Source organism: Myotis brandtii, unplaced genomic scaffold, assembly GCF_000412655.1.
Source record: "Myotis brandtii unplaced genomic scaffold, ASM41265v1 scaffold612, whole genome shotgun sequence".
Lineage (NCBI taxonomy): Eukaryota > Metazoa > Chordata > Mammalia > Chiroptera > Vespertilionidae > Myotis > Myotis brandtii.
In genome coordinates, this window is record NW_005370328.1 from 1672193 (window position 1) to 1696171 (window position 23979).

General features: G+C 41.5%; 1 protein-coding gene across 1 annotated transcript in view; it reads left to right on the top strand.

Annotated features, from left to right (window-relative positions):
- Positions 1 to 23837, top strand: part of GPATCH2 (G patch domain containing 2) — a 94112-nt gene extending 70275 nt beyond the window's left edge. Inside the window, exons 8-10 of the mRNA XM_005879890.2 lie at positions 319 to 389; positions 15388 to 15476; positions 22959 to 23837. Of these exons, the coding sequence (XP_005879952.1) occupies positions 319 to 389; positions 15388 to 15476; positions 22959 to 23188 (390 nt within the window). The 3' untranslated portion in view covers positions 23189 to 23837. The remainder of the gene's footprint in view (positions 1 to 318; positions 390 to 15387; positions 15477 to 22958) is intronic.
- Positions 23838 to 23979: the final 142 nt, after the last annotated feature.

Sequence of the window (23979 nt, forward strand, 5' to 3'; positions counted from 1 at the left end):
CAGTGGTGGAGGCTGTGGCAGAGGTTCCCCGACTCCCACCAGGACTGCAACCAAGAACGGGGCTGGAACTGAGTCCTAGACCTCCAGCTCGGGGCCCTCAGGGAAGCCCCCAATCGCCAGCTCTGACGGACATTTTTGCAAGGGTCTTGGTGGCATCTTCAGCCGCAGCAGTAGTCTCTGTTCATGAGAAGTCAGTAGGGAAGAAAAGCGATGCAAGTGAAGGAAGAGTTCCCTGTGAATGAGAACACTTTTCTGCTCACAAAATAATACAATGAACGCGTTTCTGTGTCTACAACTTTGTCTTAACTCTTTGGACAGCATCAGCTTCTGAGAGACAGCCGAGCCGAGAGAGGACACAAGAAAAACTGCTCTGTGAAGACGGCCAGCAGGTAGGCAACTCGAAACCACGCTCGCTCTGATCTCGGACGCGCCTGCCCTTGTTCCCCAGGCCAGTGACATGCCCGTGGTGAGGGGGGTCGGCTTGCCTTTGGTTCTAAAGAGCCGACTTAAAATATTTTGTGTGTCATTTATAAGAATATATTTTAGGATTACTAAAATGCCATGAATAGAAAGATGCCATTTTGTGTTTATTTTTATTTATTTATTATTATTTTTTAAAATATGTTTTATTGATTTTTTACAGAGAGGAATGGAGAGGGATAGAGAGTTAGAAACATTGATGAGAGAGAAACATCGATCAGCTGCCTCCCGCACAATCCCCACTGGGGATGTGCCCGCAGCCAAGGTACATGCCCTTGACCGGAATCGAACCTGGGACCCTTCAGTCTGCAGGCCGACGCTCTATCCACTGAGCCTAACCGGTTAGGGCTTGTGTTTATTTTTAAAAGGTGATGGAAAACAAAGACTAAGATTTTAAAAGAAAGGAAAATTTCTATCTCCCACAACTAATGGATTTTAGATTGGGGTTTAGAATAATTATTTTCTTTTTAATTTTCAAAAGTAAAGTTAACTTGTTTACAGAAATGTAAATGGTACTTAGAACCCATGAGAAAGCAACATACTTATTTATTCTTATAATATGTAACCGGGTATATAGAAAATATATTCTTTTAGAAAAGTGCTTCTAGGTTCTTGCTCATTTCCTATTACTGAGTCGATGTTCTTTTTTTTTTTCTTTAATGCAAAAAATTTGCCCCAGTTTATTGCTTTAGGTGCTATAGCTTCAAAGTTTACATGTGGTGATTCTGAAGACTGAATTTTCATTTAGATAAAAATGGCTGTCATAATCCTGAGCAGAACAAAATAACAGACCTCAGCAGCCACTGTTGCATCCCATAGCTCCCCATGGCTCATGTGTTAGCCACTATGTTCAGATCCCTACGTAGGCACCATTGCTTTCAAACACCATGTTGTACAAGCTAACCCAGCTGAGAATCCGTTAGATACCTGCCGAAGCAAAATGTCAATTCTATCTTACAGACCTAATGCTTTAACAGCAAACAGAGTTGGACATCTGGGACAGTCAACATAAAACCAATATATTTATCCCAAAGAATATCAGATCCTTTTGCTCTGCCTTCACCTCATTAGAAATACAATTAAATAATTTCACCTTGTTTCTTGGGTCATAACCTTTGCTGAGACCAGAACGTTCAGTGTGGCCTTCCCCAATTGGAAGTCAGCACAACATGTACTGAGTGATGCCCAATACTAAGTGGTGTAATGTTCATAACACATTTTATTTCTTAAATATATTTTATTGATTTTTTACAGAGAGGAAGGGAGAGAGATAGAGAGTTAGAAACATCAATGAGAGAGAGACATTGATCAGCTGCCTCCTGCACACCTCCTATTGGGGATGTGCCCGCAACCAAGGTACATGCCCTTGACCGGAATCGAACCTGGGACCCCTCAGTCCGCAGGCCGACGCTCTATCCACTGAGCCAAACCGGCCAGGGCCATAACACATTTTAATGTTTAGTGCATAATAATTGGCTTTATTGTTCTAAGAATCCATACAGAAAGACTGATAGTTCACAGCAATTGTGCTGAATTACGTAGATCACGTTAGGGCCTTTCCTTTTGTGTTGGGTTCTGTTTTGGGGGGGTGTTTCTTTGGGGGGGGGCGGGATTTGCCCTTCTTCCTTACTTACATGATTTTTGCCATTTACTATTGTGAAGCCCAGAGGCTAAATCATCTTAGTAAGTAGCCCTATACATAATTTGAAATCAAATAAAAACATTTTTACATTTTTATTGCCATTATTATTACCTTCTACTAAACATTTTAAAATGCGTTTTTAGAAACCTGTATTAATTCATTTTCCTTTGTTCTTACGAGCATTCCATTTTTCATCTACTTAGTGTGAAAAGATTTGACAATCCCTGGAATCATGTGTGCTATAGTTTCTTATAAATATACTTTTTCTTTGCTGTCATCATGTCTGACTAGTAGTGAAAAGTCTTCTAAAATTTTTTAAATGACAATAGATTTCATCAGAGAATCAAAACAAATGCCATCACATTCACACACACATTATTTTCACACACACTCATACACATTCACACACACACTCAGTCACAAACTCACAATCACACACTCTCACACACACACAGTTACACACACACACACACACACTCAGTTTGGAAAGAACATTTCTGTTCACACTGACACAGCTCGCTCATTTCCATATGATGACACACATCACTGTATTCTGTTGCAGATGTAACAAATACAATTACAGCTGTTCTTTATTTGATCTTCCAAAGACCCAGAGATGCTGGAGGATTCAGTTTGCTCAGTGCTCCCCATAGAGTCATCTGTTATTTGGGAAGGAGACCTAATTTGCAATAGATACAAAACTATTTGTCATTTTGCAGCTTTGCCAAAAATAAATGAAACTATTAATTACTGCATTTTTGAGCAGCTGCTAATAAATTGGGAGAGGATAACTGTTCATTAGAGTTCTGGTTAATGACATGGACGAATGTGCTCCGTGCTGCTTTTCACAGGCGTATATCAACAGCAGTAACTGATGCATTATTTCTATTATTTAAGATGAGAAGTTAACTATCCTGTGTTAATAAATTTAGAAATTTTAACAAATCCTCCTTTGTCGTACTAAAACTAATGGTTCAACATCATATTTTAAAGCATCAACTTTATATATTTTGTGTATTTTATGTTTATATGTCCAAAATAATTGCTTGAATCTGCTTTTAAATACTAATTTTAAAAATTAAACTTCTACTATTTTATCATTGTTTCTTTCCAGACCTAAAATTAGCATTAAATTTCATTGTTCTAAAAAAGTTTACCCCAGTCCTTCAGATAGAAAAGCATATTTTAAATTATTTTAATTCATCCATATGTATGCATGAATGAACAAATAGAAAGTCACATACTCCCTCTAATTAGAATGTATACATTCCATATTTTTTTAATTGGAACACATTTAATTGCATATGTATTCTAATTTTTTTAAAAATTTGAATAGCCTCTAGGTGTAGAGGTACTTAGACTAGAATAATTGGAAACATACCACATATACAACATAAAATGGTTTCTAAGGCATTTGATTCATCTGTTTTACTCTATGTGACCAAATTATCGTTGTAAGAAGGGCACATTCTCCCATTGCCGGCTCTCAGGCCTGCTGTCCGTTTGGCATCCTGAAATTCTAACCTCCCTTGCCAGAACTTTAAACTAATGATTATAGACTTATTTTACATTGTGATTACACTAAATAAAATTAGTTATTAGCCAATTAGAATTCTGCAAGCTTGCCTTCTGTGTGATACGAATAGCCCATACGGAAAAGGGGGATTTGCCATTTGAAAACATGTCATGTGTCCAGAGTGTGGTGAATAAAAGAGCAATGGAGCACTCCCTGGGGAGGCACTCTTTCCCGAGATCTGGCAGATGAACTTGGCTTGTTCAGATGACGAACGTACGCACAGCTGGGCCCCTCCAGAACAGCAGTTGCATTTGGCCATCGTCGCTAATATGGAACATAGTGAAAGGTGTTCCCGTGACCTGTAGCTGCCATAGATTTGTCGTCTGAAGCCCATCTCCGTAAGGACAAGTGTCTGTTCCGCGGTTGGCACGCTCCGAATTGGTGCTGTGATTAAACGGGCATGCGCACAGAGGTCACCTTTCTTGCCCCGAGATGGGTCTCCTGGGACGCCAGGAGGTGCACGTGCAGGGCCGGGCACAGCAGGTTGCAGCTCCGCCGCTGCCGGGGTATAACTTCATTACGGGATGTCTGGGTCCCTGGTCATCCAGTGGGCGTGCTTGCGTGCCAAATACTCCCCCAAACAAGCATCCTAATCTATTAGTAAAGGAATCACTGTAAAAATTAATATTTTAAATCGGCCACTCAAGAAGCAGCAGCTGCTACCTGATCATCTGTACCTTAAGGTCCCCAGACTAAATCTAGTAAGTTCATCTACCACATTGTAGACACTTCCAACTTAAAAATAGAATGTTATGTATCTGTAGAGCAGATCACATCACCTCCTGGACTCAGAGATGTGTAACTGTTCATAATATAACAAGAGTCATCCTGTAAACTAAAAAGTTTAACGCATAAGTGTAATTAGAACCTTTTAATGTTATAGTTCATAATTGAAGAAAAATTCAAATATTGAACTTTTAATTGTCACTTGTTTTAGCTCATTTTCATTATCTTTCAATTAAGAGACAATTTAAAACTTAACTTAAAAATCACAAAAGAATGTCCCAGAGAGTTAGAAATATGTTTTGAAAAGAATCAATTTTTTATGATCAGTATTTTTCTTGTTCTTTCTCTTTAGAAACATGTTTTCATCACTCTGTAGTGATTTGTTTGTATACCAAGATATTGTTGGGAATTTACTTTTGCTTATTTCATATACTTCTGATCAATTCCAGCTCATGCCCAATTATATTACACTAAATTAACATAATTCAACAGATGTTGATATTTAAATGTTTTCTGGCATTCACATCTTGGACAGCTGTCTTTGAGCTTGGGGAAAAGGCAAACATTTAGAGTTAAATGCTGAACATATGCTTAAATTACTAATTAGAAAGATGGAATAAAAACTATGCATTATCCTTTCTAAGGACAATAAAGCTCAGATTGGGATTTCTGTAATCTTTTTACATCAAGTTATAGTCCAGGGTATCTACAGACCAGAAGACGTAGACTTCACGGGTAACTTAATTTCAGTTCTCATCATTCAGAAATTACTGAGAGCCTCAGTAAGACTTGAAAAACCTATAATGACTTTACATTATCAGTCTTAGGAGTTGAAAAGATGCCTTTTCACTTATGATGTTAGGATGATAAAAGCCATTTTTAACAATCTTATTTTAATCGAACCTGGGACCTTTCAGTCCGCAGGCTGACGCTCTATCCACTGAGCCAAACCGGTTTCGGCATAACAATCTTATTGTTAAAATTTTCATCATGCAGAAATAGAGAAAAATAGAAACTCAATGGATGTATCCCTGGCTTGGATATTTATCAATGTGTGGCCACTGGCGATTCGTTTATATCCCTACCCACACCTTCCTCTTACCCCGAAGCCCATCTATTATTTCAACTAAAATATATTAGTATGCTTCCATAAAAAATAGCAACCTCTTTTTTTTAAAAAAAAAAGAAGCCATGGTACCATGATCATATCTATAAAAGAAAGCAATAATTGCAATAATTTCTTCATGTATATGAATATATATGTACATACATGTTGTATGTATATACATGTATATACATATATGATATTCGCATTTCCTGATTATTTTAAATTCTCTTCTACACTGTTTGAATTGGAATCCAAATGAAGTCTTCCTATTATAACTGATATCTATCTCTTAAGTTCCCTTTGACTTATAAAGTCTCCGCCCTACCACTCACTCCCCCCTTTATTTCCTCGGAATTTTATAGCTGAAGAAGTCAGGTTTGTCCTGTAACGTGTCCCTCATCTCAGGAATGTTGCTGATGTGATCCCCGTGCCATCAGTTAACATGTGCCCCTGGCCCTTGGGTTGCCTGTGATTGCTGCTTGGGTCTAGAGAGCTGATTAGGTTCCATTGGTTTTGTTTTGGTTTGTCCTGCCAGGACTCTCTCGGCGGCGGTCTTGTACACTTCTCTCGCTTCCTGTCTCTTTATCATATATTCGTCATAACCACCATACGACTGCTGTTCAGTCATTTGGCATTTTGTTTCCGAAATTTAAAAAATGATATGGGACATGCATTACATAAATGCAGTGAGGAAAGACTCCGTTTATATTCCAAATTAGTTTTCCTAGGGCATTTCCCCACGGACATTTAAAGGCAATAGTCCTTCCGAATATGGACAGTCATAGGCCTGAATTAACAGGATCATGAAGGCTCTTGATGGCAGAACTGTTCCGGAGTATAAGCTCGTGCCCCCTAACTGTGCCAGCATTTCAGCTGGACAGAGCGAGGAGCGTCCCCAAGTTCTCTTCCTGCTTGTTGACCATTAGTGCTCAGGCTATTGTCACAGCCTCTGGGCGGCTCACCTGGCTATGACCGTCCATTTCACAGTCTCGGAAACACTTGCTAACAGGTCTGTGAACGTTTTATAGACAGAATGTTCCTTCATCTGCTAAAACATGAGCATGGAAGAGGAGGAACTGAGAGCATTATTTTCATGAAGTTACAGTTAGTGAAATGCAGAATTATATAGGAAGAGGACTAGGGGGCCTGCATAGGCGTCAGACGCTGGCTCACGTGTACAAGCTTGGTTTTATGGGCGTGTATCCCCTGAAGCCCAAGGCATGGACCCAATGTGTTTTGTGGTTTGCTCTTTCTGTAAGTAAACATTTACTTACGATAGAAATTGGAACCTCAACTAAAATATTGACTATCATAAAAATAAGTTAATATAAAAGCCCTGCCATGCCTTGTTAAGTTTCATTCAATAACTATTTAATGCGTGCCTGTGTCGGCCAGGTTTGTAAATGCTAAGGGGAATTTACTTAAAAAGGTAAATCAGATGTGGGGCCCACAGCCTTCAGGGAATATACGTGCAGCGAGAGTGTTAGTTCATGTACACACAGGGCTGCAGTTGAAGGTAGAAGACACTGTGAGTGAGAGAGTATTCTGGCAGTGGCAATCAGAGAGGGCTGCCTTGAGGAGGTGACATTTCAACGGGGTCCTAGATTCCCAATTGAACTCCACTGACCAACAATAATTTAACCTACATTCAAGTAGCTGATATGAAATAGGAACACTGTCTGGCATATTCCAAGTAGAATTAACTCCTCCCCTCTTTCAGAAGTTTCAGACATTCTAGCCTGTGATGAAAATACACTGTGTTTATTACCTCAAAGTAGCCATACTCAGCCGATGTACGTTACAGCATATAGAACTATGACTGTAAAATGAGTCCCAGCTCAACAGGGAAAGTCAGGGGACACCTTAGAGAAAATCACAGCTGACCCAGCTCAGCCTGGAGCCTGTCGCTGCCAACTCCGCCACAGGGGCCCTTGTAACTCTGCTGATGAGCCGCCTCTCGGCCTCCAGAGCCACCTTGGATGAGAACCCACCCTTGAGTCCATCTCTTGGCTGAGCGGTAACTTTCCCACAGAAGCGGCAACAAAACCCAGAACCAGGTCTACAAAGACCTGGGGACAGGCTTTTCCCACTGGATTCAACTATCTGTTTAGTAAACACACTGATGAACTCAGTCCAACAGGCAGCTCCACTATTTGTTTTCTGGAGAATTTAAAATAATTGCCAATGGACAGATTCGTTGTTTATTATAACTCGATGCGATGCGTGCCAGGAGGCGCCATCTCCTCCACCGCCTCCCTAGTCCCAGGTCCCGTCCGATTGAGGTGCTCACACCCCCAAACATGTCACGTCCTGGGCAAGCTACAGGGTGTCTGTGCCCCTGCAGGCGTGTCCTCTCACCTGGGGGCCTCGGATCCCTCACCTGCTGGTTGGAATTCTCTTTGAATACTGAGTTGAAATCTTTTTCCCACATGATCGGTAGACTTTAACCCCAGGAAATGAAAACCGTATCTTTTTTATTTCTCAATCCCGTTTTATGGCAGAGGGCATGGCATGCATTTCATTCTCAGTAGACATTTATTAAATGGAGGGTAATAAACTCAGCTGAATGATGTAGTGAGGAAGAGGGAAAAAGTGATTCTTTTGAGGCAAGCATTTCTTGGCTCAAATACAATCCCTTCATTTTTTGTGTATGTGATTTTTTTTTTGACAAGTAACAGTTTTCCTGGACTCTGGGTGCCTCAGAACTATGAGGGGTTAGGTTATTGGGAGGATTAAACAAGATAAAGGATGTGAAAATGTTTAGCATCATAGTCGGCACTCAATGAGCTTGGATGTTCCCTGTAAGTCAGATGATCAACTCAAAGACTGAAGAAACCGACATGGATTCAAAATAATAATAAAAATATAAAATATATTCTCTGCTGCCCTTTTCACTCCATCATTCCCTGAAGCTGGTGAAAGAAACTTCCCCCCTACCCCCCATTTGGTTCTAAGTGAACAGAACTGAACTTGAATCTTGGTTTAGAGTCAAGTATCAGGAGACTAGAATAAAAAAATCAATTCAACAAACATTTTCAAATATTATGATACGCTGCAATGGATGACATGGATATGAAAATGAGTAATGCAAGGACTTCAGTCAGAATATTAAGAATATTAGGAATATCTATAATGTAATTATAGATATTATAAACGGCAACCATACCAGGCTAGGGAATTTCTTAGTGCTGTTACCAGAGAGGCAATGTGGGATTATGTCTGATTCTACAGTCTGATTGATTTTTTTAAAATGTAAGGTTCAAGAACCAACATCCCATTTTTAAATGTAGACACAAATCTTTTTGCATTTAATGGAGATATCCAAAGGAATTATGTTCATTTTGAGTACTTTTTTTTTATCTCTCCTAAGTCATCACTAGATTCATTTTATCATATTTAAGGAAATTAGAATAAACTTATTCTTAAACTAAACATCAGTGGTATACATATTCCAAAAGTGTATAGTTGTAGCTAGGAGTCAAGGAAAGTAAGTCAGTATCAGTTTACTAAGTGCCTACTACTTCCTAGGTGCCATGGTGTGAAGAATGAAAGAATACCCCAAGATGCCTCAAGTATCTTAGCTCCCGCTTGGAGAGACAAAATCCAAATTTGAACTGGAGGGAAACGAATTTTCCTCAGTTTCTACCCCAAAAGGTGGTTTGCTCCTCCAGTCCTTTAGATTTATTACATGGTGTAGTGATTTCTTGTCCGTGTGTGTTTCCGGCCTGAGGCTCTGAGCCCTGATGGCTGGAGCTGTCTCATTCTCCTCTCTGTCTCATTTAACGCCTAGTATTTTGCCTGATTCGCAGTCCAGTCTTGTTAATTATTAAATGAATGTTTTTGAGTCAGTTTAAATAACATTTCAAGAAAGTAGACGTGCTATTTAAAAAAATGCATGATTGATTACCAAAAGAACAGTTGTTACCATTCTAGTTCAGTAAGCATGCATTGTGCTCCTAATAGAAGAGAAACAAACCTATGTCCTGTGAGTTTGACAGGGTTCTGGGCCTCAAGTTGCCCGCAGTCTGTATTTATATAAACGGGCAGGCCCCCCTCGTCTGAAATCACCTGGAAGCCACCTACAGGATGGGTGTCCCAGCAGAGAGGCACCGATGGGTATGAAGCACAGAGAAAAGCAGTTGGACGGGGCGCCAGGTTAGGAAGGTTAAAGAAGAGGGAACACTGAGGTTGGCCTGCGCTGGGAGAAGTTGGGAGGGAGAAAGAGCAGGCTCTCCAAGCGAGGCAGGGGCAGGAAACAGAAAGGCGGGTTCTGAAGTCGGTCGAATGCATTGCTCCGGTTCACGCATGTACGTGGCGTTGGTGACTCACAGGTCCTTACAAGACAGCCTGAAGGCGTCGGCAGGTGTGGGGAGCACGCTGTGCGTACCGTGGGAGCTAAGATGTCACAGCAGCTCTTCCAAATAGCTTTCTAGAAACGACTGCGTTGTTTGCTCTATGAAGAGAGGCGCTCCCTCCAGGTGTGGGACTGTCCTCGTCCACGGACACGCAGCCCATCCTAACACCTGCCTGAACCGCACACAGCATCCCCACCACCTCCAGGTGCCATTGGTGTCGCCAGTGAAGAGGCACAAAAGGCGGAAGCATTCAAGTGACCTGTTTGGGGACACAGACGTCTGCTTACTGTCACAGGAGAGGGATGACATCGTAGGCCAGCTGACCCTCGGGGCCTCGGATTAAGCTTGGAAGTCAGCACACGGGAGAAGCGAGACACCGTTGATGTAGAAAGTACCAAGTGGAGGCCAAGAGAAAACTCGCAGCGATGGACTGACAGAGCCGGTCAATGGGTTTCAGAGTTGCAAGCCTCTCTGGGGTTTTTACTGGGTTTTTGAAATGAAAATGAGTGCTTTACTCGTACACGCTCTGACACATTTAAAGCAAGCCCAACCAAACATTAAAGAAAAATTTAAAATTTCTACTAGCTACCAAAAAACACCTAGTTGTGATTTAGAAATGACCCTCATTATAGCCTTATGATAGCATATTGATAGCGTTGACATGTAATGGCTGTGTACTGTCCCGCGTTTATCCAGTGGCTGTTCCGTGACACCCTACACGAGCCGAGCGCCTGCCCTGTTACCCCACCAAGTGCCCTTCATCAGTCCCCTTTAACCGAGGGAGCCTGGGTAAGGGATTTAACTTCCCTGGGCCCTGGGCTTCTGATCTGTAAAGTGGGGATGGTAACGTTAGTAAGATGTGCAGCTAGCACTGCTTCTGGTGTGCAAATGTTCTACACAAACGGTTTCTAAGTAAAATCTTCAGAAAGACCTTTGGGATGAGCCCTGGTCTTATCACAGTTCTGGAAGGTAAGGAAATGGAGAAAAAGAGAGTCCCTCACGCCACTGAGGGGTAAACGTCCTCCCACATGGACAAAAATGGGGACAGGTTGGGTTTTTCCGAGATCTGGTTGGAGAAGTAGAAAGGGTGGCAGGGGGGTGTGGGTGGGGGACAAGTTCTGACTCCCTGACTCATCCCACATGCACATGAGGCCACGGAACCCACAGCTGAACTCACACCCCGGCCTCCACGCGTGGACCATCTGATCGTGCCTTTGACCACAAAATCCCTTCAGTTGCCCTAACTACTTGCTTTTATTACTTCCATTGTGTGCTATTTTCTAATTTACCTATTTTAACTTGCGTTTTTTGCTATTTTCTAATTCACCTCTACTTGCTTTGTCAAGGCATTGTCATTTTTCAGAGCACCACACAATTCCATTGTGTGCTATTTTCTAATTTACCTCATTTTAACTTGCGTTTTTTGCTATTTTCTAATTCACCTGGTCATGACTTGTATCTCTTGTTGTTGTTGCTGCATGCTCATGGTAAAATAAAATCCAGTAACAATGGCAGGCATCAAGAAGAACACTCCCACAGAAGGCCACACACAGAAGGCCACCACACAGAAGGGTGTGACAAGAGAGGGTAAGGTCGGAATAGAGCGAGGGGCCCAGTGACGGGCCACCAGGCCCGAGTTCAGTGCCCTTCGTCAAGTCTGGGTCGTTCCGAAGGGATGGGGCATGGGCTGAGGCAGGATGGTTAAGTCCAGTGGCCACAGCCAGAGAGAGAAAAGGCCCCAGGACCCAGACCTGGTCAGGGTGTGACCGACAACACCAAATGCAAAGGGTTCTTCATGCACAAGAAGGGGCTTTGAGAGCAAATACCAGGAAAGACAAGGACTTGATGCGATCGTAGGAATGAAGAAAGAGAACATCTGCACAGGATGGATCGCCCAGCCCCCACCCTTCCCTCTGCCCCCATGGCCCTGCAGTGACAGGGACTGGATCTCCCAGCCCCCACCCTCCTCTCTACCCCATGGCCCTGCAGTGACAGGGACTGGATCTCCCAGCCCCCACTTTCCCCTCAGCTCCCATGGCCCCCGCAGTGACACAGTGGCCCTGCCTCACGTCTGTGCAGCTGGCGCCCTGTCCGGGCTGATATTTTTCTGACTGACAGTGAGTGTTGTTGCCAGATGCCGGGCCCCGTAGTCACAGCTGCTTGTCTCTCCTCTGCAGCTTGTCGGGGCTGCTTGGGAACACATTCTATCCAGGGGACAGCTTTAACGGGGCCTCATTCCCTGAAAAGCCTCTATTTGTAAACACTAGGCTGGAGAGACATGCTCCGATGGTCTCCTCTTTCATGCTACTGTGTCTGATACGCTGCGTCTGTCCTTGGAGCCCAGGTCAGAAGTCAGGTTCCAGGCGAGGGAGTTCTCCCTGGGATTTTCTCCTTCTGCCTCTTGGTTTTTGAGTTGTTGTTATTATTTTTTCTTTTGGACAACATGCCCCGTTTCCCACCACCGCACTATCTAAAGGGATGATGGGATACGTGAGTGAAGTCTGTTTCAAAAGAAAAAAAAACTGACTTCTTTGTGAGCTCTGCTGTTCTCCTATTTAGTAGGGAATTTAACAATTAGTGTTTGGGAAACCGTGGTTCAGGTCATAACTCCGTGCCAGTGCTTATGAATATGAGACAGCATTCTTCCTGTATCCTCTCCGCTTAAATACTGTGTCTCTGACCCCCAGTGTGGAAGGCGTCAGTAGATACCCAATCATCAGGCTTCGATTGGTCTGCCCTCTTCTCCATCGTAAGCCAGTCCTCTGAACAAGTACATGGACAGGGTTGACTGGTCGTTTCCAAACGGCGCCTTACAAAAGGGTCCTAAACATTATCCTTTAGTAACTTTGGGTCTGTTCGTAGGACAAGGCATTGTCATTTTTCAGAGCACCACAGCCAAACAGAAACACAGAAATGGCCAACTCTCGCCTCCACTCATAACCCAAGTGCTCAGCTTTGCAAAGGCAAACGACTCATTTAGACCAAAGCAACACGGTCGCCTCTGAGACATCCATTGATTTTAAATTAAATAATGACTGCTTTGTTTTACATGAAGAGTGACAACTAAATGACAGGGTAGACCTTCCTTGGTATTGTTTGTAGCAACTCCACTGCACTGTCTAAGGCAGTGGTTCTCAACCTTCTGGTCCTTTAAATACAGTTCCTCATGTTGTAACCCAATCATAAAATTATTTTCGTTGCTACTTCATAACTGTAATGTTGCTACTGTTATGAATTGTAATGTAAATATCTGATATGCAGGATGGTCTTAGGTGACCCCTGTGAAAGGGTCGTTCGACCGCCAAAGGGGTCGAGACCCACAGGTTGAGAACCGCTGGAAGGGAAAAGGCGGGGGGAGGGACAAGCCTAAAAGGGGGAATCTTCCCAATCCATAGTCCGGATCCCTCCCCGCCAGAGCAGGGAGCCAGTTCCTGACAATTCCTGGACTACAGCGAGCTGTTCTCATGGCTCAGGTCTTCAGGTTCTAGAAAGAATGGGTTTCCTTTGCTTTCTTTTTTCTCTAACTTGGAGTTGAGAAGAAATTGCCCATGACTGCAAGGGTATCTTCTAAAAGCATAGTTTTCCATGGAAGCACAGATTTTTCTCCCAACCAAAGGAAAAAAAGGCACATTAAATGCAACCTGTTATGTAAAGACTAAAAGTAAAATCTCTGGCAATTGTTAAGAATGTTGGTTTTTGCCTGCCACTGCCACCACTGTCCCTAATTACTCCAGACCCTATGCCTTTGTCTCCCTGCTCAGACTTGAAACTCTCCCAATAGGACTTGAACATTTCATTCTCTGGTATCTCCTGTACCCTCTCTCCTGCTCTCCGCATTTTCACCACCACTATGGGGTCAGGAGTAGATACTAATACTTGCTGAATCAGTGAACTCATTACTCTTGGATAAAAAGGATGTGTCTTTTCTGGTACTTTAATTTTTTATTTCTATGCTTCTCTGATGTTGTAATTTTATTTTAAATTTCTATTTTTTTTTTAATTTTAAAAGTAGATGTGATCATAACCATTGATTTTCCTTTTCTCTGTGAGCCATAGAGCACACCACAAAAGCCAATAAAAATGTTAGTTATGCATGTTAATGAACACTTTGACATATATGTGTGATAAATATATTTCTGCAAAGTTAGTCATTAACTGAATGAACTAATTTTTCAATCTATCCACTGAGCCAAACCAGCTAGGGCTTAAAAGTATTTAAATAATTATAATTAATTATTCTGTAACAGGGAAACACTATGCACTCAAAATAACAGCAAGAGAAACCAGACAAATGCCCATTTGCATCCTGTACTGGTGTATTTCTTTGGTTGTGTATAGCCCCTTGAATTAGCCTGATCGTTAATTATACTTTACTTTGTGCCTTATAGATAGAACTTATATTTAATTTTATTCCACAACTCCTAAGGTTTCATAATATTTAAACACCTGAGTGCATCTGCATAACCACATATTTGGGTTCTTAACTGAATTGATATTTTGCTTTTAAGTTTTTCTCTAACAAGCTGGATGTTTTCAAATTGGGTTCTATAAAACTTGAAGCTACTACTACATATCTCTGTGAATTACTAAAAGAGCGTGCACTCCCATAAATGACATGCTTCGTTTATTTCTGCTTCATGACCACCAGACACGGGCTCAACCGATGTCAGGGACTGAGATCCAGGAAGTGGACAGGGTCCCTCTGTAGCTTGAAGAATCTGAAGACCTTTCCGTCCTTTCCGTGTTTGTAATACTTTGTCTTGGTTTCCAATGGGCGATTTCTAATTTCCCCAAATCTGTTTAATTCAAGAACCCACGATGAGGCAGAATAATCTAACTCTAGTTCCAAGAATAGCAGAAGGTTCTCATATGCTGTGTCTTTACGAATATGATCCAATACCCCATTAGCCTGTTCAGGAGCAGCAGACCGGCATTAATGCATTCCCAGGATGTTGCTTCACCTAACTGGTAATTAACTGAGGAATTCTAATCATATGAATTATAAGGGAGAGCATCGCTGTTTTCTTCTTCCTATTGAAAATGTTTTAAGAGAACTCGCTGCCGCATAATATCCTCAAAGAAATTGATCATACTTTTCCTGTAATAAATGTTGTTCTGACAGTAAAGCATTAGTAACCAATTGATAACCTAGCAACAATATTGTGATCTCTTTAGATAATTAATCTTAGCTATTTTCCTGTCAGAAGCCACAGCGCTTGATTTTATGTTGAGCCAGAAAGATTGCCAGTTTTGAAAATTAAAAAGCATTCCTTTTATATTATTCATTCCAGTAACAATTTATGGTGGCGCATTTAGCTGCTGAACGCTTGTCAACAAACGTAATTATGTTTCGATATAAACAAGATTGGTGGTTTTACGATGCTGCTCCATCTTGGTTGAGAACCTTTGGATTTAAGTTCAGATTGTACAAGCTGTGTGTTTGTGTATCATGCTTTTTCTCCTTTGTTAATAGTGTTTTTTTTCTGATAATTGCCCGTAGGCAAACCAGCATGCATTTAGGATCCTTGTGCATGGGAGATGTCAAACGGAGGAGGAAGGCAGCACCCTTGCCTGGACCTCCTACAACAGGTAAAAGGAAGGGGGCAGAGCACACGTGTGAGGTTCATGAGTCATCAAGAAAGAAATAGTGATCATTCTTCATCACTGCGCCGAAGAAGAGGCACGGTTGCCAGCAACTGTTACATCGTTTGCATTTGGTGTAAGGATGGATGCACGTTGCTTCTGTAGAGGTTTCAGGCAGCCCACCAATGAAGTATTCGCTATCCACCTGCCCCAATGCAAGGCTTTGTGAGAGGTATTAAAGGGCACAGAATCTTCAAAGGCTGTGTCTTTGGCCTCAAGAAATGTAGACTTGTTGGAGGGGGAGCGGGGGAGCATAAAAGGCAAATAAGCCCAGAAGAGATTAATAGTAATAAACACAAAAGTTTAGGCTCGCCTAGCTGCATGGCTTGGTGGTTGAGCGTTGACCAATGAACCAGAAAGTCACGGTTCGATTCCTGGTCAGGCACATGCCAGGGTTGCTGGCTCAATCCCCCTTGGCGGGTGTGCAGAAGGCAGCTAATCAATGATTCTCTCTTATCATTGATGTTTCTATCTCTCCTTCCCCTTCATCTCTGAAATAAAATATATATAAGTTTAAGCTCAGCCTCCAAATCAAGTAGATGGGAAGCTGGCCGTGACTGGGGCCGTCTGGTGTCTAGTCCCAGCTCAGCAGAATCGTCGTTCCTTATTAGACAACGTTCACATCAGAATAAAACATCCCTCAGCATTTCCAACTCAAGAGCCATGTCATTGGAAGAGCATGTCATGCTAATGAGTGTGGCACAGGGAGACCACAAGTGCTGACAGAGAGAAGTCACTGGACCAGAGGGGACAGGGAGCCTTTCTAGAGGGGCAACGACTCCAGCGTGGTTGAGGGAGATGAATAGATTAGCATGTACTGCAGAAATCTCACGCAAGAGCAATGGTATGGGGGGCAGAGATGGGGGGACCAGTGATAAGGGGGAGCCCACACAGGAATAAACAGCAGTTGCATGAACACGATGCAGCCAGATGACCATGAGAAAACGTTTTCAGTGCAGATACTCAGTCAATTACAAAGAATAACAGCCTTGGTCTCTTGCATGGGGTCCTTAACCATCCAGATTTATAAACATTCTCTTAACTTCATCTGGGAAACCCTTTGTAGGAAACATTATTTTTTTCACAATTAATTATAGACTGTGAAAATAAGATTCATGTGAATAGCAGAGTAAGCAGTGAGAAGGGGAAATATATATATATATATATATATATTACATGCATATATATGTACACACACACACACACACACACACACATAATCTTGATATGAGGATTTTGAGGGGGGAAAAAGATGTGAAACTTAAATTCTCTATTTAGGGGACCTATCCCATGGTTCAGCACTAAAAAAAAATGGAAGAGTAATTTAAAATTACAGCCCTCATTATCCAGTTTCCTCATCCATATAAAAGGCTACATTATGAAATTATGCCTGTGGTTATAATATCTGATCTTTTAGTTGTATTGGATTTTCAGAAAATGGACATCAGAAACACTTGTGTGTAGAATGTGTTTCTTTTGATGTAGAATAATATTTACCACTTACTGGATACCTACTATGTACCAGAAACTTCATTATTTCATTTTATCTTTACAACCACTTTATGAGCTGGTCATTATCATCACTTTATACCACAAAATTAAAATTCACAGAAGTGTGAGGATCTTCTTCTCTATAATATTGACGGCAAAGGGAGGTTTTGAGCCCACACCTGCATGACCCCTAAACCCATGTTCTTTCTCTGACAACTTACTCAAGACCTTTTTGTAAGACTATATCTGTGAAGTCTATCTCATTGCATATGCTTACTTGAACACACTATTACATATCATAAGTTTCATAGAAGATTCATCTAAATATTGCTATGCAGAGATACAGAATATTAGAGCACTTCTGATACATCTCTTTATGTGGGAACATATAGCCACTTTCAGATCAAATACATGTCATAAGTTCTTGAGGTCAAATTTCTCATAGGCAGGTGTAGGCTTCTTAATGCCCTTGATCCATTGAATGGTCCCCTGAATTCTCTTGTCTTTCAGTGATTCAGACATTAGTGGCAGAGACAGAACAATTGTAGGAATGTGAGTGCAGCACCTTCTTGCCAGCCATCAGGAGCAGACAACAGCTGGATCAGGCCCTCACTTTCTCAACACATGTGCAGGGAGAAGGAAAATACAGAATGGTCGAGGAGGGTGGTATAATTATTTCTGGGAGGTGGTTTTGACGTTACAACTCAATAGTGCCAGAGGGAACCACTTATACGGAGTATGTGTTGAAAATTGTCAGAAAATTAGGCACTTTCACTTTATAATTCCAAACATTAAACTTTAGCCTAAAACATTTAGAAGCTCACACCAGCATATTCCAGATGTTATACCTCTAAACTGCTGTGATTTTCTTAAGATTCTGGATTTTTATTATATTACTAGATATTTTTTCCTTCAAATTTCCTTCAAGAATAAAACTCATAAAACTTTTTATGATTATTCAAAAAGCAGTGACGTAGGAGAATTGTGTCACTCATATCCAGAACAGTCTCAAATCCATGCACACCAGTTCCTCTCGAAGAGGAGGAGGGTGAGGTTACTTAAAAGACCTCAGTTTCTAAAAGAATTTCTTCCAATATTAATGAATCAACTCCAAGGTGAAGACTATTATTTGAATTCAAGTAAGAAATGCTTTTGCATAAATACACTTTGATAATGAAGTCGTGAATCCTAGATTGTCTTGTCTCTGAAATTGTCATTTTCAAATTCTGGAATATAGCCAGTCACATAATAAGGAGTCAGTTATATCTGTCAGCTTCCGAAGTTGAGTTAGCAGGTAGAATTAAAGAGAATTTTTTCACCTTTTTATAGGCCGTTTGCAGACCTCTCAAAAAACACACTGAATTGAGACATATTTTCACAATTCCTGCCTTTAAGTCAACATTCCATCTGAGCTGGAAAAATGGAGGTGAAGATCACTCTCATTTATAATATGGAAGAAGAGCTAAAAGCCTGACAGTTTGAACATTGTTTAATGATCCCCTCTGATTTACATGTGAACTACTATGCAGTCAAACAGCAGGTTAAGAAAAGATTTACCAAAAGAATTGTCAGGAAATTAGGCGCTTTCACTTTATAATTCCAAACTGGGTTAATACAATAATTTAGGACCCTAAATATAAAGTGGTATGTTGTATACATAATAACTATTATTTTTAAAAAAGACTTAAAGGCTTTTATGAAATTAATAACCCAAAATGTGATCATCTTTACCTGCTTACTGTGTTGAAAATTGTACCCACCCCATCTTAGCACCAGCATGAAGCGTAAGTTCATCGCTTCATAAGGCTGTGCACTAGCCAGCAGCATTATCGCTTGAACATTTATTAATTGTGACAGGAACACCAAGTTTATTTCAGTGCTTTAGCTTATTTACTGCTCCTTCACCTTTGTAGTTTGTATTGACAAAGTAAAATGAATATTGATAAGGTTGGATATTGATTTTTTTAAATGTATGGCTTGTTCCCTGCCTCATTCAAAGTCACATAGGCAGAGACGGTGGGTGTCGCCACAGCGAGGATGTAGAGTTACTATTCTAAAATGAGAACTGTTGAAGCAGGAAGGCTTGCCAGCAGAATGCATTTTATTGTTTGAAAAATGTCATCTGTAAAGGTGAAGAAAAGCCCTGAACAAAATAGGAGGAATATTATTAACGCATTTTTAAAAGGCAGTCAGCAATGTTGGTTACGGTCTGTGTTTGTGGTAGAAGTCACAGCTTATTGAGGATATGAAAATTAAAAGATATAAATATACTTATTACTATTATGGCAATTACCTTTTTTAAATGTTTTGTCCACTATACATTACTAAACTCATTGTTATCCAGAATGAGTTTTTGCTGTTACTATTTTGATTTCTAGTGAAATAATATCATAGGGAAAATAGTCACCAGAGGAGTCAACCTTTTTTCTGTACATTTTAAGTTATACAAAATTATATAAATTGCTCCAATGTAACAGTGTTTGTTTTTACTTTCTCCTTATTGTTGAAAGTATTACAGATGTCCCCTTTTCCCCCCATTCGCCCCCTTGCACCTCACTCTGGGGCCCTCCCCAGGCCTCCACCACACTATTGTCTGTGTCCATGGATTATGCATATATGCATACAAGTTCCCTGTTTAATCTCTTCCTGCCCCACTCTTCCCTCTGAGATTTGTCAGTCTGTTGCATGCCTCCATGTCTCTGGATCTATTTTGTTTGTCAGTTTATTTAGTTCTTAGGCTCAGAAATCAGGATTTTAAAAAGATTCCCAGGTGATTCTAATGTGCAGCCAAGGTTGAGGACCACTGTCTTATATAATAAAAGATCAATATGCAAATTGACCGAATGGAGGAACAACCAATCACTATGATGGGTACTAACCACCAGGGGGCAGACGCTCAACGCAGGAGCTGCCCCCTGGTGGTCAGTGCTCTTGCTAAGGAGCAGCGAGCAGGTGGGCAGTAAGGAACGAGGGGTCCTGGACTGCAAGAGGATGCAGGCCGGGCTGAGGGACCATCCTCCCTCCCCCAGTACAAGAAATTTCGTGCACCAGGCCTTTAGTAACAAAATAACCTTCCTGAATACTTAAGGCACAAAAGGCAAGTTGTAAATTATAGTAATGGCTGAAGATTTCTAAACAGTGCACTTTTTATTAAAAGTTGCCCTGAACAGCCCAGCCGGTGTGGGTCAGTGGTTGAGCATCAAACTCTGAACCAGGTTCATAATTTCTTTTTAAATGAAATAATAAAAAATATTCGACAGAGAGTAGTAACACCTACCACTTTCTGTACTTAATGCTGCTTTTCCTTTTTAAACAGTAATCAAAACCTATGATCCTAAGTTAGTTACTGAGAACTACAGGACAGTATTATAACTTAATAGTTTAATAACATCACTAGTAATAACGATAGCCCTGGCCCTGGGCTGGCTAGTCAAGTGCAGAGGAGGATGGGGAGAAGTGTGTGTGGACCACGGAACGCCTTCCGAGCCCAGGGCAGGGACGGAAGCGGGCTCACGAGGCGATGCGGGGAGCAGCACGTCACCTCCCCTTCCCACTGGCTGCTTATCCAACATCAATACAACACTTTAGGAGCCAAATTACTAAACAAGCTGCCAATTAGGCTTGCAGTCAGCTGGACAGATTAGCAGCTAGGAGAGGACGGTACAAGATTTTCATCTCTTGAGCCAATTACGCAAGTGAATTACCATCCGCAGTGGTTTTTGGAAGATGTGAGGGGAGAGGACCGAATGGGCTATAATAGATACGAGAGCTCCAACATCAGGCGGGTTGGGAGGGAGCACGCGGAAGGTTATTGCTAAAATTGTCCTAGCGGGAGGAGCGCCTTCCAGGGAAGAACTTAAAGGATTTAGCGCTGCCAGGAGCAAAAGACAAGGAAAATTGTGGTGGTGGTGTGCTGAGCAGAGGCTGAGCTGTGCCCTCCCATGCCTTAATCTCATAAAAAGAAAAAGGATGGGAAACCAACAGTACATTTCATTCTAGAATCAAAGTATCTCTCTATTGTTTGGGTGTTTTGTTTTGTTTTTAAGGTTGTATGGAAAAGCCATTGCTTTTTTGTTTTGTTTTTGCTTTTTTGATGAGTCTGTGTTTCTATGTGGAAAGATTTAGCATTGGAGACATTTAATATTTCTTCTTTGTTTGTTTGTCTTCAAAGTACAAGATGATGCTTTGCTTTATTTTATTTTCATTAAGGAGCGAAACTAGCATTTTTAAGAAGAGAGGGAATGGATTCCTTTCCACCTACATGAAAACACAGCACTCCAGGGCCACTATCCTTGAAATACCAACATTTTAAAATCATGCTAGTGAATCAGTTTTCCTTTGCTCTTCACTTGAGAACAGAAATGTATCACACTTCAGCAGTTTTTGCAGGGACATTTTGAATTGGCCTTATTTTTTTTTTCTTAAATATAAAACACATTTTAAATCTGAGATTTTGCAAGCTCTTGTATCCAAAATATGATTAAACAGATCTGTAGCCTAGAGCAGTATTAGACCTCGGATCTGATTTTAGCTTATCCATTGAAATAAATTAATTTGTAGCAATCACTCAAAACATCAGGGCTATGGGAGAGAATGCTCACATACTGCTTAACTGGAAATACTGGTCAGTAGCTATTCAGTAAAAAATTAGAGACCTTGGAGGTCTGTCTTGGTTACCACCATAATAATTTCAAAATAAAATTGTAGTGGCTTTTTAAATGTTTTTTTCTTTTTTATTGAACATATTGCGGTGACATCTATATATATAAAAGGCTAATATGCTAAGTGTCCATCCAACTGGTCGCTATGACACACAATAACCACCAGGGGGCAGGTGCTCAATGCAGGAGCTGCCATGATGCCCACTGTCCATTTACAGAGAAATGGCACTACAGACCTGGTGCCCGCAAAGCAACACTCAGCTTCCCCTAAGTGGGGGTGGAGGCCCTGCCACCACCCCAGAGCAACAGCCCACCAAATCGCAGCCGACACTGCCGAGTCCCCATGGCGCAAAATGCAGCCCACAGTCCAGCCCAGGTAATGATGGGTGCCAGGTAATGATGTCACATAGCAACACCCGGCTTCCTCTCCCTAGTGACTAGCCTCCTTGGAGTTTCTTCATCCAGGGACATGACTTGCTTTACAGTCAGGTGGAAACACTTTACACTGTAACCAAATGTCTGTGAAGCATTTTCCCGTGCCTCATCTCATTTGATCCTCATAGAATTTCTGGAGTAGGTAGGTAGAAGACTCGGTGGAATCCTATTTTCTTTTCATTGGCCAGAAAATGGAGATTTAGGAAGTTTAGAAACTTGACCTGACTGAAAAGAAGTAAGAAATGGTGGACCTTGAAAATGACCAGGTTTTCTCACTGCGCAAGATATAGTCAAACACTGCTGCAGTTAAATATTTTACCCTTTGTTCTCCCTGCATGATCTACAATAATAATCTGCTTAGTGTTGATATTTACTGCGTGTTGCTGACAATTACCTGAAAGAGAAGTTGGGGTGCTTCTCTGAGCTGGAAAAAGTTTAGCCAAATCAGAAAGCAGGTCTAATTAAGCAAGTTTATCTATATATATAAAGCTCTTGCTGGTGCCAATTGCGCGCATGTTTTTCGATCTGTCATTGTGGATCATGAATTTGGTTGACACTTCTATTATAGAGAAAGGGTGAATAGCAATTAAAATATTTTTCCAATTAATTTCCTTTCAATGTACACAAATCTGTGCACGGGGCCACTAGTTGGTTAATAAAATTACAAGGTTTCGGGTGTATTAAAGAAGTATTTTGACACAAGGCATTTATTTTTTTGTAAGTAAGAGATTCCCTCCCAGGTGCCTCTGTGAAAGAAAACTGAAGAGAACAGGGTTTTCTTGGTCTGAGAAGACCTTTGCCTGTGTCAGGACTAACATCCTTTGTCGTTTTACATTTTCAGGATTCGTTGGAGAAAACGCCCAGCCCATCTCAGAAAACAACATAGGGAACCGCATGCTCCAGAACATGGGCTGGACACCTGGCTCGGGCCTCGGACGCGATGGCAAGGGGCTGGCCGAGCCCATTCAAGCCATGCAGAGGCCAAAGGGATTGGGACTTGGATTTCCGCTACCAAAAAGCACTCCCACAGCCCCCAGCACCCCCATCCCCGCCTCGGGGACATCCGCCTAAGAAGAAACACTTCACAGTTTTGCTTCGCTTGCTCTGTGTCCTGTTGTTCTGAAATTACAGTACAGCTTCTGTTCGTGGAGCAGAAATCAGACTTGTCACGCCAGCTTCCTAACCGCATCCAGTCCTACCACGGCGACAGAGATGCGCCTTCATCCCAGCTCATGGTGCTCAAGTTCAAACCGTTCCCTTTAAATGTTGTCAGCAACTTTCGGCTGTTTTTAGATAGAAAGAACAGCTCATTTCTCTTATTTATTTTGGTGGCAAATGCCAGTAATGTCTAATGCTTTTAAGCTTGATTCATTCACGTGTGGGTGTGAGGCCTGGGCAAATGTGAGTGCACCCAAGGGTTTCTAAAATGAGACAGGCCGGGGAGGTTGTGTCTCGTGCCACCCCGATCGAGGGTGACTCAAAAGACCCATCAGTGAGGTCCTAAGGGAATCTCTGATTGAAAGATGTGTCAGTTCCATATTTGTTGAGTTTGGCGTTTGTAAGTGAGTGTGTGTGTGTGTGTGTGAGGATTCTCTAATGGGGAGAGGTACCCATTAATCTTCTAACCTTGGACAGTGTAGTGTGAAGTTCACAGTTGACCAACCGCAATTAACGTATCCCTCTGACGTTTTGACAAAAATAAACCTCATCCCTATTATCACCAGAGTGCCCTCAACATTACTTTAGTGCGTGTTTTATAAATTTTACCTCATTTAGAACATAAAGTAATTATTGAAAGAAAAATGTATTTTTTAAATTCATCATGATTGAACTATAAATTCTATTAATCTAGACCAGTGGTT